Genomic DNA, 19221 nt, shown 5'->3' on the forward strand with positions numbered 1-19221 from the left:
TTATATGACCAACTGTTAGGCTTTGCATGAGGCGGGAAACCAGAGACCACCAGTTGTTAGAGGCTGGACTGTGTCTATTTGAACCAACCTGTTACATGCCTTGTAACATATGCCCTCTCCTTTAGGACCAATGGTATTAGCAACAAACTTCTCTATTCTGTTGTCTATTTCTGGGGGGTATAAATATGTGTGCTCTGACCCTGGGTTTCTAGTCTTCGTGCTGAATGCTAATTGACGAGGGGTTTCTTGCTGATGCCTACATCTGGTCCAGAGCGCTGCGTATGTATAACTGTACTTGGGTCTGTATAATTCCTTTGCGCTAAATTGTACTTATAACTAGCGTGTAACTGACTGTACTTTTACTTGAATAATACTTTGTGCTTTGGAACCACAGGTTCTAGGTCTGGAGTCTTTATTTACTATATAACTGCGTACGCAAAATAGCGTCATCCTTAGAGGTTTATAGGCAGGATATCAGAAGGTATAGGCAGGGGTGTATAGAGGTCCAAAGGCAGTATCGTTACATTATTGGGTCGATTTGTGGCAAAGAGATATGACTGGGGCACCCCGGCATTACCGCACACGCCTGGAAATATTGTAATTTCCGAAAATATTTCCGAAGTATTATAACAAAAAGGTGCCCATGACATAGGGCCTGATTCAGCAGAGGGGGCAATACCTATCGCAACGGCTTACATGGTAGAAGTTGTTTTAGCTCTAATATGATGATGCAGCAGGAGGCGTCATACCTCCTGCATGCATTACTGATCCGACTTGCATTCTAGAACGCAATATCGGATGATGTGCGAGACCATCGGCTGGCTGTCATCCATGGGTTCACGCAAGCCGGCCGCTGCAGTTGGTAAAAAGAGGCCAGGAAATATCCGTCAGCTGACGGAGATCGTGGCCTCATCACTCACCCACAGCGGCAATGACACGCCCCCGTTTTGGGAAAGGGAGTCCATCGCCGCCCCCTCCCAGCACTGAAACGACACCAGTCTGTCAACCACTGATAGCCTGCTGCTGAACTACGAGTAGCAACGCACACCCGTACGGCACATGCGCAGAACGGGTCCGGCACATGCGCAGAACGGGTCCGACACATGCGCAGAACGGGTCCGGCACATGTGCAGATTCCCGAACATTGGGAATCTGCATGAAAAAATAATAATAATGCGTCCTCTGCTGAATCAGGCCCATAATCAGAAAAGAAAAATTTATTTAATAGTAGTTTTGGTCTGTTTGACTGTTATATCCTAGACAACATTCCTTTCCAATTCAATAATTGTCTCATTCAATACAAACAGCAAAGACTGAAGTCTAAAAAAAGAACAGTTTCAGGAAAGATTGTAAAATGTAAGAAATGCATATTATTTACATGATAAAAACATTACCTCACTGCATACATGATACATAAACAATGACATAGTTGGCAGTGAATTTACCTACAGGCAGTAAAATAAATAGTATAGTAATAAATACACGGACTTAATGCTGAAGTTCACGCTTTGGAGCGATTTTTTTTATACTACGTGTGGGTCTATTAGTATTAGGGTGAGGCATAAGGTGGGTACACACCTGACAGATATATGTGCAGATGGAGTGATCTGCAGATATATCTGTAGATGATGGTCGTTCATACACACTGAATGACCATCATCTATCCGGCAGACGCGGGTCCCGCTGGCCAGGGGCGGGTCCGCCCCCTCCCTGCGGCTGCAACATTTCTGTGCATCGGCTGTGCAGCACAGCCGACGTGATATGTCTGTGAATGACGTCGTTCACAGACATATCGCTGGTACACACTGGCCGACGGGCAGCAGATATATTGGCCGATCAATTGATTAGGGTTAGGCTGCCGAAGGGGAAGGTTAGGGTTAGACTGCGGGAGGGGTGGGTTAGGGGAAGGTTTAGAATACTAACCTGCATGCAATGGGATTTGCAACGTCAGGATTCCGCTTCCAGGATTCTGACCACCGGGATTGCGTACCTAACCCTTCCAGTGCAGTGATTGGGAGGTGGCTATTCAGAAGCACAAAGATGGTCCGTCTTACTAGAGGCCATACTCAGAGGGAAAATCTGCACCTAACATGAGACTGCATTGAATAAAGAGTTTGACTGGTTGCTGACAACCATGTAGAGTAGCCATACCTTGTGTGTTAGGGCAGCGTAGAGCAGGTAACCTGCCTGCGTGTGGACCACTCCCTTAGGCTTCCCAGTACTGCCTGAAGTGTACAGCATGAACAGCATGTCTTCACTGTTCATCGTTTCTGGAGTACAGACGGCTTCCACTTTGGCCATCTCCTGGCAAAACACACAAAGGTGAAATGTATCATGTTGTTAACACCAATTCAATGATTAATTGCCTATGAATTTATATATGAGATAGTAAAATGCCAGTGTAATTGGCAACATAACCATATGTCAATATAACCAAGTAACTGAATTAAAAAAGTGCAGAAATTGATGACATCTTCATAATAAAAAAAATAAAAAAAAATGATATACTGTTAATAAAACAAAAAAGGAAAAGAAAATACTGCGGTCTCAAGCCGAGCCTCATTAATATCTTGGATAAGTTATTATAGAAAAAGGACATTGGGCCTGATTCAGGTTGGTTTGCAACGCTGCCTTCGCATGCACCCGCTCGCTGCGAAAATATGCTAATGAATGCAATCGCATGGCAACCGCAGCTCTATACCAAGACGCCCACCACTGTATAAAGCTGCCCACTTCCCATGACATGCATCCGCAAGTCAGGAAAAACATCGGTAACATCGAGTAACATCGGAACCATTCGCACAGTTGTGGTTGACCTGACCCAACCGCAGAAACTGCTAAACTTCCTGTTGCAATCTAGATCTCTGCCAGCGTATGCTATCGTAGGGGCTTAATTATGTACGCCCCTGTAACAGCGTTTAAATGCACAGGCACGCCTATGTTTCTCTGACTACCCCCCATCACCACCCTCAAATGTTCACTTCCTGTCAAGCACTGCGTGAAGACTCTGCCTGCTCACTGCAATCGCTTCCTGATCGCATCGGCCGGTTTGCGCACATGCACTGCGTCTAATACGCATGCGCAGAATGCAAACATCGGCTGGCTGCGTGCGAACCAACCTGAATCAGGCCCATTGTACTTTTCTGTGTAAATTACACTTAGATGGAGCAAAATGTGTCTCACTGAAAGTAATGGCCAGCAACAGGTTATCTCAGAGCACAAGTAAGACACTTTACAGTAAAAGGAAAAATTGGGACAAAATAAGCTCCTCCCATGATCCCCCAACCCGCCCTGATCCACTAAAACCATGCCCATATCCAAACTAACCACACCCAGATACGACTACCAAATTATTATTGCTGCAATGCGACACTCCATTTTGACTCTGAGGGGGCGATTCTATTGTTGCGTGGGCAGTGATAATTAATGAGCGCCTAGTTTTGCAATTCAATTGTTCTGGGTGACATTAACTATCGCTCTCTTCACGCTTTATTAGACCATTTTACAAGGCTAAACCCATCTAAAGTTCTGGTTAGGGTGCCCTAACCACACGTTTCTCGCACATTTTTGCTCGCACCCTCCTGGTACAATAGGGGTATTTCCATTTTCCCTGGTGGACTACAGGTCCCAGCATATCCAGGCTGCCTTTAAGTGTTTTGGCATTTTGGCACTTGTTGTACTGCAAGCTCTAGCATATCCATGGTTGCCAGAAGTGTCTATGACATTCAGGACATTCTGTGACCTGTAGTGCAGCAAGGAGAAATGAGACCAAATGACAGCAAACACTGAATAAAAAAAGTACCCAGCACACCCCTCTAGTTTCCAATTGATTGCTCACTTATGTCAGAGGATTCTTTTAGTTCCATGTAGGCCTCCACAGCTTTGCAAAATAACCACTGACAACGACGTCTTGCTCCTTATAGAGCCCCAATCAGAATGACTAAGACCTATCACTTCTATTTATATAGTGCAAATCTCCCACGGTCTGAGGTCAGACAATGAGGAATCCCCACTGTAATACATGGAAGAGATACACTGCTAGTGTAGGATACAGTGATATCTTATCCTACTTGCGTAAATTATAAAAAAAAATAGACATTTTACATAACATACATAGGTGTAGGCACAAATCCGAGGATGGGGACAAGACCACTGCACTGGCATTTAATACCTGTCAGAGTTCTGTGCATTCCATTTTACAGAAGTGATACAAGTATGAAACTACAGCCAAACTGTCTAGATCAGGACATCACCATAAATGTAGTTATCAGACATAAAGGGCACTTATCAGTCAACTGTCAGTCAACTGCGGCTGCAATGTAAGATTATGTATCTTGGTTAACAATCTCCAAAGCATTCCCTAAAGTGCTGAACAAACTATTTTCTTGCCTGCAACAAGTTTATAAAACGCAATCTAGAAGATGTTGCATAGATATAGCAGACAGGCTTGTGGTGTGCTGATGTTAGAGCTAATTACTCTAGGGTGAAAACCAGCTGTGTAACTCCAACACTAATAGGAACATGAAAAATAATAAATAATAATAAACAATGAAAACCAAAATTCACAAGCTAAGCTACAATTACATAGGCAGTTGAACTGTTAAAATGTAAAAAATGTAAGTAAATTTGCAAATATAAACCTACAGAACTAGTAACACGACTCACTAAATGCAACTTTTTATAACACTCAGTCATCCATTTTGTCCTGGAGTCGAGACGAGTGACATCAGAAACCAATATTATTAGCCTAGAACAATTTATTGACTGAGCTCATCTATCTGCTGGCTAGAGAGGTAACGTCATTTCATCATCAAAACAAGTCTCCACCTCTCTCAGATTATTCCATCAGCTGCGCTATATTTGTGAGATGGGATATTGTTCCTGATTTAGAGTTATAGCATCACTGCTGCGTCTTTGGATGCTGCTGCGATGCTAAAATTTGCTAATGCCGCAGGTGGCGACTTGTGTAAATAGACGTCTCCTGCCAGCTTCTGTGATCTGCAGCTGCGTCCGAGGATGCAGCTGCAAATCATGCTGCGTGACGATTGGTTATCTGAGTAAACTTCAGGTTTCCCGTGTTTTCACCCAGGTGAAGTAGCGGACATGGACGCAGCCACTTGTTTCAGGACGCCCCTACAGACCATCGGTTTTGTGTATAACTCTGAATCAGTCCGATAATCTCTACTATCAGTCCATGTAAAGACAAGTATGCTGCTAACTTATTGCCATTCTGCTAGCAAAATCTAGAATTTTATTACAATATAAATGAATTACAAAAAATACATTGAACTGTGGCCTAAACAGAAACAAAGTTTAATCTACAATTATAAGGGTTATTAATTATAGTGGAACCAGGGATGACTGGATGAAAGAACATGTGGTCCGCTATGTTGGCCCTTATGGTAGCTGCCAATTAATTATAAACCGTACGACTGTAATTGTAGTGACATCATTGGGTAGCTTGGAAAATCACCACCTGACAAAATAGCAGATGAAGTGACTCTTAGATCAAATGTTCCTCATCTCACACCATTAGCTCAATAGGAAACCATCTTCTTAGGGTCATTTGTCAATAAGTTGATGAATTTTAGGCCCTGATTCAGAGCCGGACACTCTGACCAGAGCACTCGCTCTGAATTAGGGCCCACCTCCATAAATATGGTGCGTCCTCCTGGACGCTCGTATAGCTGTGGGTCACCACCCACAGCATATATGAGCGTGCAGTATGATGGTCGCGATGGTCTTGACCATCGCGACCATCGCCACTGCGAGCAGAAGCCTGCGGTTGAGTTTCTCAACCGCAAGGCCAGGAGTGATTTTGGCTCTATCAGAGCCAAAATCACTCCCACTGACATCACTAGTGATGTCAGTGGGGCCGCCTTCTGGGAACGCCTCCGTCTGGGAGGCACGCCCCCGGCACGCCCACCAAAGGGGGCGTGCTGTCAATCAACATCGACAGCACGCCCCCTTTGATCAGACACTACGAGCGAAGGAAAGTCCTTCGCTCGTCGCGTCTCGCGCATGACGGAGCTCCCTCCGTCGTGCGCATGCGCAGTGCAGACCATCGACCCACTTGCGAGCGGACAGCTGCTCCCGAGTGGGTCTGAATCAGGCCCTTAGTCGTCACATCTGTTTATCCAGTTCTGTGTAATAGTTCTGTCATGTATGTTGTTAGCTCTTCAGTCTGTACTGTACTTATATAAATGTTGCATTTCAATTTGTTGTATATAACAGACAGCAAAGAGACCTAGGTAGCGTCAGAGCCTGATTCAGCTAGGGTATACCGGGTATTCATTTCATTTTTGTATCTTCTGTTGAAACAAAAAACAACCATTCACCATAGCCCTTTAGCACTAAGTATACATCTAAATGACGTACTTCTTCAAGAGGTATGTCAAGATTACCCATGTGGACTTTGTTGTCGGTCCTCTGAGCAACAAAGACATGTTTAATTGAAGGGCAGTTCTTGACAGCTTCATCCACAGTCTTCTTGAGTTCTGTCAGTCGTCCTCCCCTCACACCCTGGTTGAATGTGATGACAGCTTTGCAGCTGGCTATTGAGATAGGTAAGGTGGAGATACAGTGAGTCGCATTCAGCAGAAAGATACAACACTCAGCTGAAAACAAGATCTATTAGATATATTAGCTTAGATAAAAATGATATACTACTATAATGACAGTATTTATGTTCACCCATCTCTAAACACCAACTTGCCAAAACAATTAAGAAACATGGACACGACATCTTCTCAGTAGCTGTAATATGTATAATAATGGAGGCAGCTTACTTACATAGCTACAAAATAAATGAATGGGGCCACTAGGTGGTCAATAGTGATCTTCAAGTCGTATAACCAATACTAACCATATACATGACCAGTCTACAACTATAATGTTATATTAAGAACTTACTTATCAACTAGTTATACAGTGCATATTGCCATCAGTGCCTTGCAGACTAATGGCAACTACATTATAATTATATTTCACTGATTTTAAAAACTGTACAGCGATATGAGAAAGTAAGCTTATCAGATAGTACCAATGATTCTTTAAAATATACTACATATTTTTTTAATCACAAAGTGCCTATACATGTAGATTAATTACATATGTATATACAGTATATGTACAGAAATTGGGCCTGATTCTGATGTTTTTCCATAGGCTTTCCGTGAGACTGCTTAACACCTTATTCTAATGCGAGAACCCACCCCTGTGCCAATTATCCGTCCGTCTTCATGCAGTCGTAGCCATCATAATTAGTATTGTACGCTCACCCCGTGCTGTGTACAAAAGGTCCGTCAGAAGCAGGCACCCTATCTCAAACCGCACGCTCCAAACGAGCACGGAAGTCAGCTTACACGCCCATAACACTCCCATGACTTTCCCACAAGACAGATCTGTTGCGTGCGTCTTCTGTAGCCATACAGAAGCGCCCAATTCCCACAAAGAGAGACGCATTAATGGATGAACTTTCAATCTCCATCCATATGCGTAAGCATACCTTCCCACATTTCCACTCCTCGAAGAGGGACCATTAGCGCACCACCGACATGCGAGCCTGAAAAGGGGAGGAGTTTCACTAGAAGGGGTGGGGCTTATCAAAAACAGGGCGGAGCCTGGCAGCAACCCCCGTTTGCATCATTACAGGGGGCGTGCCCAGCACTCTCCGAGAAGACGGCATTTTTTCACCTTCTGCGCACCCGCTGCTCTGCTATGCAAAGCAGTGGTATGTGCTCTCCCCAACTTCTCCCCCCACTGCGGGACACTGCGGCCCACGGGTGGGACAGCAGGACAGTCCCAGAAAAACGGGACTGTCCCGCTGAATTCGGGACAGTTGGGAGGTATGTGTAAGCACGGTATAGTACATGTGCATTCTGCAACTGCTTTCTAAGTTGCATGTGCAGTTTGCAGATATCGGCGGTATACATCTGTATTTGGGCTTGGGCCCAACTCAGACTGAGGGCCTGATTCAGACCCGCTCGCGAGTGCTGTGCACTCGCAAGCGGGTCAATGGTGCCCAAGTGCGCATGCGCAGGACGGAGGCGCCTCCGTCGTGCGCATGCGCGAGACCCGAATAACGACGGCCAAGCCGTCGTTAAGGGTCTCGCACCAAAGGGGGCGTGCTGTCGATGGTGAGTGACAGCACGCCCCTTTTGGTGGGCATGCCTGCCCAGACGGAGGCGTTCCCATGGGAACGCCTGCCGTCTGGGTCCGGCCCCACTGACATCACTAGTGATGTCAGTGGGAGTGCTTTTGGCTCTGATAGAGCCAAAAGCACTCCAGGGCTTGCGGAAGCGAGACCCTACCGCAGGGTCTCGTCGCAAGCCCGATGGTCGCGATGGTCTTGACCAGGAGGCCGCTCCAAAAAGGAGCAGGGACGGCCCTGATTCAGAGTGAGTGCTCTGTCAGAGCGTCCGGCTCTGAATCAGGGCCTGAGTCCCAAAATATATATTTACTTACATCCATATAATAATCTGTTAAGGTCTGTCCTGTCTCTAATATGCATGCACAGAGGGAGATACTTGCATCCCACCTCCAACGGCTCCCACAAGCAACAGGACACAGCTGGAAGGAGGATCACTCTGTACCTGGAAGGAGTAAGTATATAGAGCGGGAAGAGGGGGTGCAGAGAGGGGGGCAGAGCAGCAGGCAGACCGAGGTACCGGGTCCAATATAATAGTATACATATATTTATCGAAACAAGCTGCTGTTTTGATACTGATTTAGCCAATATCAATTATCTAAAAATGAAACAAAATTTATTCACTATTGCTTTGACTGTTTAGCTGAAACTAACATATACTAAAGCCAGGCCAGCGCCATGTTGTTGTTAGTTTACTGATTTATACTCTTTTTACACCAAAGTCCTGGGTCTGACCCTGGATTTTGAACACGTTCCCAACCCAGATCAGACCCAGGACAGACCGCTTTTACACTGCGGCACTGAACCGGGCTATGCCCGGCTTGGCACCGTTCACACTGGAGCCGGGTCTGCAGTGACCCAGCCCTTCCGGCGTGGAAGTGGACTCTTGGAGATGATGTCATCTCCAAGCGCCGCTGAAGCCGGCCACACTGGAGCCGGGTCTGCAGTGACCCAGCTCTTCCGGCGTTGCAGTGGACGCTTGGAGATTATGTTATCTCTAAGCGCCACTGAAGCCGGACATGCCGGGGAAGGGTCTGCAGTGACCTTGATTTTCCAGCGTTGCACTGCAGTGGACACTTGGAGATGATGTCATCTCCAAGCGCCACTGAAGCCGACCAAGCGAGCAGCATGCGGCACGATCTGGGTCATCACTGCAGGGTGATACGGGAACGACCCCTGGCCAACTCTGCAAGCTACCCGAGTTGGATCCCCAGGTCTCTGGACCCAGGTGGATCCGTTTACATTGACAAAAATCCTGGGTTGATGCGTGTTCACATGCATCAACCCGGGATTTTCAGGACGGTGTAAAACGGGTATTATTGAAGCATTTCCCTAGTTCAGTGTGATAATTTTCTGTAGCAATCTGTTAAATTGTAAATATTTATAGTAACACTTTGTTTTCAAATATATATATATAATTAAAAAGGAAGCATTATAATGTTTTAAAGTTTTAATTGCAACTCAAATGTTATTTATTCAGTAGAAGTGTCAGTGACATGATAGCTGGAAATATATCTTGGCGTTGGTCTGATGTAGTGAGAGAACATGGACCAAAATAGAATCGTAACTAACCCGCTGTAAACTCAAGAACCCATAGATAAAAACTGATGCAAGTGTTGCAAAACATCATCTTGTTCATTAACTCAGACCTCAGGCACACGCAGCTAAATATTATATTCATAATCATTTATTAATACTCAGGGTTTTAAGACTTCTCACAGGCTGCACCTGGTAAAACTAAACAAGCAACTACTATTGTATTATCTTTAAAGGCTCATAGTAACATCCACAAACAGTGGTTCTGATTCAGAGTTGGGAATAGAGGGCCTGATTCAGAGATGAACGCTCTGACCAGAGCGCTCGCTCTGAATCAGGGCCCTCCTACCTGCAAATGGAGCGTCCTCATGGACGCTCGCATAGCTGTGGGTTACCACCCACAGCTTATGCGAGCGTCCATGATGATGGTCCCATCGGGCTTGCGACGAGACCCTGCGGTAGGGTCTCGCTTCCGCAAGCCCATCATTACTGATGTCAGTGGGGCCGGACTCAGACGGTAGGCGTTCCCATGGGAACGCCTCCGTCTGGCAGCCACGCCCCCAGCACGCCCACCAAAGGGGGCGTGCTGTCAGTCACCATCGACAGCACGCCCCCTTTAGTGCGAGACCCCGAGCGACGTATTTCTCGTCGCTCGCCGGGTCTCGCGCATGCGCACGATGGAGCTCCCTCCGTCGTGCGCATGCGCATTCTCACAACATCAACCCGCTAGCGAGCGAACTTTGCTCGCGAGCGGGTCTGAATGACCCCCAGAGTAAGATATAGCCAGTAACTGTGCATCTTGGTAAAACGATGCTGCACTGAGGTGGGGCAGATGTAAAGTGTGCAGAGTGAGTTAAGGTGCATACACACGGCCAGATATGTCAGATGAACGATTTAACGATCGGAACGATTTGATGAACGATTTGACCAACGATTTGAACTACGAACGATTTTTGACTGCATTAAAATGAATGGAATCGTCCAAATCTGACTGCAAACACATCAGATGTCAGATATCGTTATCTGATCATCGGGAAAGCGCATCGTTCATTGTTCAGATATGTCAGATTTTCCTTCAGATATGAACGATTGAACGATTTTTAAAATCGTTATCGTTCAGATCTAAAGAAAAATCTGACCGTGTGTATGCACCATTAGATTTGGGAGGGGTGTGTCCAAACTGAAATCTAAATTGCAGTGTAAAAATAAAGCTGTCCAGCATTTGTGGGCTACATTCAAAAGCACCCGGTATTTACCACGCATGCAAAATAAAATGTATGTATTTGTACCCCTTGCATTGCAACATGGTTTGTTCAGGTGTACAGTTACTTGCTCTATCATAGTAGATAGACAGATATTTATTGTGATTGCAAAAAAAAACGAAATTACAATCCATGTCACCCACATATAGGGCCTGATTCATTACGGATCGCAACTGCGATTACACGCGCAGGTGGGCGATTGTTGTGTACTGCGCATGCGTATGCATCGCATTGTGCGTGCGCGAAGGCTCCACTGCGATCACTGTGTCCACGCAGACCCATTGCAGAGTGACTGACAGGAAGTACCATTTAGGGGTGGTGACAGGGGGTGGTCGGCGAAACGCAGGTGTGTTAGTGCATTGGAATGACGTTACAGAGGCGTGCATAAATTAGTCACTGCGACGGCATACACAGCCTGAGCTCTCACTGTGTGCAATGAGGTTAGCAAATTCTGAGTAAGGTCAGACCTGTTGTAGTGCATGAGGCTGCGATGGTACTCGATGTAACTGATGGTTTCGCAGACTTGCAATGTATTACGGATGTGAGTAAGGGGAAGTGGGCATCCTTATGTTAGGCTGCGATGGCATTGCGATAGCATTCATTATATTTTCACAGTGGGCCTGAGTGCGTAATCACAGCTGCAATCGCAATAGCGATCCGTAGTGAATCAGGGCCATAGTTACAAATCACCATTTCTGATTAAAACTGGTAACAGATGGGAAAAAGCTTTTTCTTAAATTAAGATGTTCTAGCTTTAATACACCTAAATGCAGTGATTAGGATGATAACCATCTTGTACAATGCTATTTCCCTTACCACGTCAGTTTTCAATGTAAATATCTTCAATTGATAGCTATTTAGTGTAAATATCTTAATTGACGGCTATTCCCAAATCTGAATCAGGCCCACTAAATGTGGCTATGTGTAACTTTGAGCTACTATGATATATTTTAACTCTTCAATACAATACAATTTGGGGTTCATTCACATGTGCACGCAACGCCGATATTTACCCAGTTTGAGCGATTATTAGACATTGTGAAATACGCGAAAGACACACTCTGGACCTGCAGCGATTGTCTTGTGATTGCGCACGCACAGAGGATTCACTCGCACAGTGAGTGACAGGTAGTCAGCATTTGGGGGAGGTAAGGGGGATGGCTAGAAAACGCAGGTTTGTCAGACCATTTAAACACTGTTTTCTGGGCTCGCAGCAGGAGAGCCCCCTGCGTGTTTGGGGACACACTGTGTCTGCGACAGCTTAGCTTACTCAGGGGGCTGATGGCCGCAGGATCTGCATTCAATGTTTTCGATGTTTCCGATTTTATGCGTGAGCGGCGGCTGTCAGTGGGTGTCTCTAAGCGCTGGGCGGCGAGTGAGTCATTAGCATATTTTTCGCAATTGCGATCCGTGAGATATCGCAGCAGCGATGGCATTTGAATCAGGGCATTTATCCCATGATTAAGGGCCTGATTCATATAGGGACGCAATGCTGATGTTTAAGTCGTTTGAGCGATTATCAGTAATCTGAGCATGCATCTGATTCGCACTGTGCATGCGTAAAGTTTCATTACTGATGTCGCCCACAGTGAGGATTTATTATCAAAGTGACTGAGTGGCAGGGACCTATGTGGACAGCAACGGGGAGTCAAATGGAGACGTGTCACGTTTTTGGTGTTTCAATACAAATCTCGGCGGCTGCGACATTTGCATATTTTCGCACAGATGCTGCGTACAAATTCTCTGCTGCAGCGCAATTAGAATACATCTCTGAGTCCATCCCTAAGTCAGTGGTTCCCAAACTTTCTTAAATCACGGCGCCCTAGGGCATCAGCATTTTCACGGCACCGCTAAGCCAAAGTTTCTAATTAAGAAATTCTGCAAAAATTATTAAATGAAGTTAGGTCCAGTTATGTCGCCTTAGATTCAGTTATGTGCAATCCTTAGGTCCAGTAATGTGGCCTTAGATTCAGTTATGTGCAATCCATAGGTCCAGTTATGCGACCTTAGATTCAGTTATGTGCAATCCTTAGGTCCAGTTATGTGGCCTTAGATTCAGTTATGTGCAATCCTTAGGTCCAGTTATGTGGCCTTAGATTCAGTTATGTGCAATCCTTAGGTTCAGTTATGCGACCTTAGATTCAGTTATGTGCAATCCATAGGTCCAGTTATGTGACCTTAGATTCATTTATGTGCAATCCTTAGGTCCAGTTATGCGACCTTAGATTCAGTTAAGTGCAATCCTTAGGTCCAGTTATGTGGCCTTAGATTCAGTTATGTGCAATCCTTAGGTCCAGTTATGTGGCCTTAGATTCAGTTATGTGCAATCCTTAGGTCCAGTTATGCGACCTTAGATTCAGTTATGTGCAATCATTAGGTCCAGTTATGTGGCCTTAGATTCAGTTATGTGCAATCCTTAGGTCCAGTTATGTGGCCTTAGATTCAGTAATGTGCAATCCTTAGGTCCAGTTATGCAACCTTAGATTCAGCTATGTGCAATCCTTAGGTCCAGTTATGTGGCCTTAGATTCAGTTATGTGCAATCCTTAGGTCCAGTTATGTGGTCTTAGATCCAGTTATGTGCAATCCTTAGGTCCAGTTATGTGGCCTTAGATTCAGTTATGTGCAATCCTTAGGTCCAGTTATGTGGCCTTAGATTCAGTTATGTGCAATCCTTAGGTCCAGTTATGTGGCCTTACATTCAGTTATGTGCAATCCTTAGGTCCAGTTACGTGGCCTTAGATTCAGTTATGTGCAATCCTTAGGTCCAGTTATGTGGCCTTAGATTCAGTTATGTGCAATCCTTAGGTCCAGTTATGTGGCCTTAGATTCAGTTATGTGCAATCCTTAGGTCAAGTTATGTGGCCTTAGATTCAGTTATGTGCAATCCTTAGGTCCAGTTATGCAACCTTAGATTCAGTTATGTGCAATCCTTAGGTCCAGTTATGCGACCTTAGATTCAGTTATGTGCAATCCTTAGGTCCAGTTATGCGGCCTTAGATTCAGTTATGTGCAATCCTTAGGTCCAGTTATGTGGCCTTAGATTCAGTTATGTGCAATCCTTAGGTCCAGTTATGCAACCTTAGATTCAGTTATGTGCAATCCTTAGGTCCAGTTATGTGGCCTTAGATCCAGTTATGTGCAATCCTTAGGTCCAGTTATGTGGCCTTAGATCCAGTTATGTGCAATCCTTAGGTCCAGTTATGTGCCCTTAGATTCAGTTATGTGCAATCCTTAGGTCCAGTTATGCAACCTTAGATTCAGTTATGTGCAATCCTTAGGTCCAGTTATGTGGCCTTAGATTCAGTTATGTGCAATCCTTAGGTCCAGTTATGCAACCTTAGATTCAGTTATGTGCAATCCTTAGGTCCAGTTATGTGGCTTAGATTCAGTTATGTGCAATCCTTAGGTCCAGTTATGTGGCCTTAGATCCAGTTATGTGCAATCCTTAGGTCCAGTTATGTGGCCTTAGATTCAGTTATGTGCAATCCTTAGGTCCAGTTATGCGACCTTAGATTCAGCTATGTGCAATCCTTAGGTCCAGTTCTGTGGCCTTAGATTCAGTTATGTGCAATCCTTAGGTCCAGTTATGTGGCCTTAGATCCAGTTATGTGCAATCCTTAGGTCCAGTTATGTGGCCTTAGATTCAGTTATGTGCAATCCTTAGGTCCAGTTATGTGGCCTTAGATTCAGTTATGTGCAATCCTTAGGTCCAGTTATGTGCCCTTACATTCAGTTATGTGCAATCCTTAGGTCCAGTTACGTGGCCTTAGATTCAGTTATGTGCAATCCTTAGGTCCAGTTATCTGGCCTTAGATTCACTTATGTGCAATCCTTAGGTCCAGTTATCTGGCCTTAGATTCAGTTATGTGCAATCCTTAGGTCCAGTTATGTGGCCTTAGATTCAGTTATGTGCAATCCTTAGGTCAAGTTATGTGGCCTTAGATTCAGTTATGTGCAATCCTTAGGTCCAGTTATGTGGCCTTAGATTCAGTTATGTGCAATCCTTAGGTCCAGTTATGTGGCCTTAGATTCAGTTATGTGCAATCCTTAGGTCCAGTTATGCGACCTTAGATTCAGTTATGTGCAATCCTTAGGTCCAGTTATGTGGCCTTAGATTCAGTTATGTGCAATCCTTAGGTCCAGTTATGCGGCCTTAGATTCAGTTATGTGCAATCCTTAGGTCCAGTTATGGGACCTTAGATTCAGTTATGTGCAATCCTTAGGTCCAGTTATGTGGCCTTAGATCCAGTTATGTGCAATCCTTAGGTCCAGTTATGTGGCCTTAGATTCAGTTATGTGCAATCCTTAGGTCCAGTTATGTGGCCTTAGATTCAGTTATGTGCAATCCTTAGGTCCATTTATGTGCCCTTACATTCAGTTATGTGCAATCCTTAGGTCCAGTTACGTGGCCTTAGATTCAGTTATGTGCAATCCTTAGGTCGAGTTATGTGGCCTTAGATTCACTTATGTGCAATCCTTAGGTCCAGTTATGTGGCCTTAGATTCAGTTATGTGCAATCCTTAGGTCCAGTTATGTGGCCTTAGATTCAGTTATGTGCAATCCTTAGGTCAAGTTATGTAGCCTTAGATTCAGTTATGTGCAATCCTTAGGTCCAGTTATGTGGCCTTAGATTCAGTTATGTGCAATCCTTAGGTCCAGTTATGTGGCCTTAGATTCAGTTATGTGCAATCCTTAGGTCCAGTTATGCGGCCTTAGATTCAGTTATGTGCAATCCTTAGGTCCAGTTATGGGACCTTAGATTCAGTTATGTGCAATCCTTAGGTCCAGTTATGTGGCCTTAGATTCAGTTATGTGCAATCCTTAGGTCCAGTTATGTGGCCTTAGATTCAGTTACGTGCAATCCTTAGGTCCAGTTATGTCACCTTAGATTCAGTTATGTGCAATCCTTAGGTCCAGTTATGCGACCTTAGATTCATTTATGTGCAATCCTTAGGTCCAGTTATGTGACTTTAGATTCAGTTATGTGCAATCCTTAGGTCCAGTTATGTGGCCTTAGATTCAGTTATGTGCAATCCTTAGGTCCAGTTATGTGGCCTTAGATTCAGTTATGTGCAATCCTTAGGTCCAGTTATGCGACCTTAGATTCAGTTATGTGCAATCATTAGGTCCAGTTATGTGGCCTTAGATTCAGTTATGTGCAATCCTTAGGTCCAGTTATGTGGCCTTAGATTCAGTAATGTGCAATCCTTAGGTCCAGTTATGCAACCTTAGATTCAGTTATGTGCAATCCTTAGGTCCAGTTATGTGGCCTTAGATTCAGTTATGTGCAATCCTTAGGTCCAGTTATGTGGTCTTAGATCCAGTTATGTGCAATCCTTAGGTCCAGTTATGTGGCCTTAGATTCAGTTATGTGCAATCCTTAGGTCCAGTTATGTGGCCTTAGATTCAGTTCTGTGCAATCCTTAGGTCCAGTTATGTGGCCTTACATTCAGTTATGTGCAATCCTTAGGTCCAGTTATGTGGTCTTAGATCCAGTTATGTGCAATCCTTAGGTCCAGTTATGTGGCCTTAGATTCAGTTATGTGCAATCCTTAGGTCCAGTTATGTGGCCTTAGATTCAGTTATGTGCAATCCTTAGGTCCAGTTATGTGGCCTTAGATTCAGTTATGTGCAATCCTTAGGTCCAGTTATGTGGCCTTAGATTCAGTTATGTGCAATCCTTAGGTCCAGTTATGCAACCTTAGATTCAGTTATGTGCAATCCTTAGGTCCAGTTATGCGACCTTAGATTCAGTTATGTGCAATCCTTAGGTCCAGTTATGTGGCCTTAGATTCAGTTATGTGCAATCCTTAGGTCCAGTTATGTGGCCTTAGATTCAGTTATGTGCAATCCTTAGGTCCAGTTATGCGACCTTAGATTCAGTTATGTGCAATCCTTAGGTCCAGTTATGCGACCTTAGATTCAGTTACGTGCAATCCTTAGGTTCAGTTATGTGGCCTTACATTCAGTTATGTGCAATCCTTAGGTCCAGTTATGTGGCCTTAGATTCAGTTATGTGCAATCCTTAGGTCCAGTTATGTGGCCTTACATTCAGTTATGTGCAATCCTTAGGTCCAGTTACGTGGCCTTAGATTCAGTTATGTGCAATCCTTAGGTCCAGTTATGCGACCTTAGATTCAGTTATGTGCAATCCTTAGGTCCAGTTATGTGGCATTAGATTCAGTTATGTGCAATCCTTAGGTCCAGTTATGTGGCCTTAGATTCAGTTATGTGCAATCCTTAGGTCCAGTTATGCGACCTTAGATTCAGTTATGTGCAATCCTTAGGTCCAGTTATGCGACCTTAGATTCAGTTACGTGCAATCCTTAGGTTCAGTTATGTGGCCTTACATTCAGTTATGTGCAATCCTTAGGTCCAGTTACGTGGCCTTAGATTCAGTTATGTGCAATCCTTAGGTCCAGTTATGTGGCCTTAGATTCAGTTATGTGCAATCCTTAGGTCCAGTTATGTGGCCTTAGATTCAGTTATGTGCAATCCTTAGGTCCAGTTATGTGGCCTTAGATTCAGTTATGTGCAATCCTTAGGTTCAGTTATGCGACCTTAGATTCAGTTATGTGCAATCCATAGGTCCAGTTATGCGACCTTAGATTCAGTTATGTGCAATCCTTAGGTCCAGTTATGTGGCCTTAGATTCAGTTATGTGCAATCCTTAGGTCCAGTTATGTGGCCTTAGATTCAGTTATGTGCAGTCCTTAAGTCCAGTTATGCAACCTTAGATTCAGTTATGTGCAATCCTTAGGTCCAGTTATGTGGCCTTAGATCCAGTTATTTGCAATCCTTAGGTCCAGTTATGTGGCCTTAGATCCAGTTATGTGCAATCCTTAGGTCCAGTTATGTGGCCTTAGATTCAGTTATGTGCAATCCTTAGGTCCAGTTATGCAACCTTAGATTCAGTTATTTGCAATCCTTAGGTCCAGTTATGTGGCCTTAGATTCAGTTATGTGCAATCCTTAGGTCCAGTTATGCAACCTTAGATTCAGTTATGTGCAATCCTTAGGTCCAGTTATGTGGCCTTAGATTCAGTTATGTGCAATCCTTAGGTCCAGTTATGCGGCCTTAGATCCAGTTATGTGCAATCCTTAGGTCCAGTTATGTGGCCTTAGATTCAGTTATGTGCAATCCTTAGGTCCAGTTATGCGACCTTAGATTCAGCTATGTGCAATCCTTAGGTCCAGTTATGTGGCCTTAGATTCAGTTATGTGCAATCCTTAGGTCCAGTTATGCGACCTTAGATTCAGCTATGTGCAATCCTTAGGTCCAGTTATGTGGCCTTAGATTCAGTTATGTGCAATCCTTAGGTCCAGTTATGTGGCCTTAGATCCAGTTATGTGCAATCCTTAGGTCCAGTTATGTGCCCTTACATTCAGTTATGTGCAATCCTTAGGTCCAGTTACGTGGCCTTAGATTCAGTTATGTGCAATCCTTAGGTCCAGTTATGCGACCTTAGATTCAGTTATGTGCAATCATTAGGTCCAGTTATGTGGCCTTAGATTCAGTTATGTGCAATCCTTAGGTCCAGTTATGTGGCCTTAGATTCAGTAATGTGCAATCCTTAGGTCCAGTTATGCAACCTTAGATTCAGTTATGTGCAATCCTTAGGTCCAGTTATGTGGCCTTAGATTCAGTTATGTGCAATCCTTAGGTCCAGTTATGTGGTCTTAGATCCAGTTATGTGCAATCCTTAGGTCCAGTTATGTGGCCTTAGATTCAGTTATGTGCAATCCTTAGGTCCAGTTATGTGGCCTTAGATTCAGTTATGTGCAATCCTTAGGTCCAGTTATGTGGCCTTACATTCAGTTATGTGCAATCCTTAGGTCCAGTTATGTGGTCTTAGATCCAGTTATGTGCAATCCTTAGGTCCAGTTATGTGGCCTTAGATTCAGTTATGTGCAATCCTTAGGTCCAGTTATGTGGCCTTAGATTCAGTTATGTGCAATCCTTAGGTCCAGTTATGTGGCCTTAGATTCAGTTATGTGCAATCCTTAGGTCCAGTTATGTGGCCTTAGATTCAGTTATGTGCAATCCTTAGGTCCAGTTATGCAACCTTAGATTCAGTTATGTGCAATCCTTAGGTCCAGTTATGCGACCTTAGATTCAGTTATGTGCAATCCTTAGGTCCAGTTATGTGGCCTTAGATTCAGTTATGTGCAATCCTTAGGTCCAGTTATGTGGCCTTAGATTCAGTTATGTGCAATCCTTAGGTCCAGTTATGCGACCTTAGATTCAGTTATGTGCAATCCTTAGGTCCAGT

General features: G+C 44.3%; 1 protein-coding gene across 2 annotated transcripts in view; it reads right to left on the reverse strand.

Annotated features, from left to right (window-relative positions):
* ACSS1 (acyl-CoA synthetase short chain family member 1) overlaps positions 1–19221 on the reverse strand; it is a 158699-nt gene that overhangs the window by 65665 nt on the left and 73813 nt on the right. For both annotated transcript variants that reach the window (XM_088477360.1, XM_088477359.1), the window contains 2 exons: positions 6379–6554; positions 2152–2304 (listed from right to left, as the gene is read on the reverse strand). In XM_088477360.1, the coding sequence (XP_088333486.1) occupies positions 2152–2304; positions 6379–6554 (329 nt within the window). The remainder of the gene's footprint in view (positions 1–2151; positions 2305–6378; positions 6555–19221) is intronic.

This window comes from Taudactylus pleione, unplaced genomic scaffold (assembly GCF_031769625.1).
Source record: "Taudactylus pleione unplaced genomic scaffold, aTauple2 ptg000201l, whole genome shotgun sequence".
Classification (NCBI taxonomy): domain Eukaryota; kingdom Metazoa; phylum Chordata; class Amphibia; order Anura; family Myobatrachidae; genus Taudactylus; species Taudactylus pleione.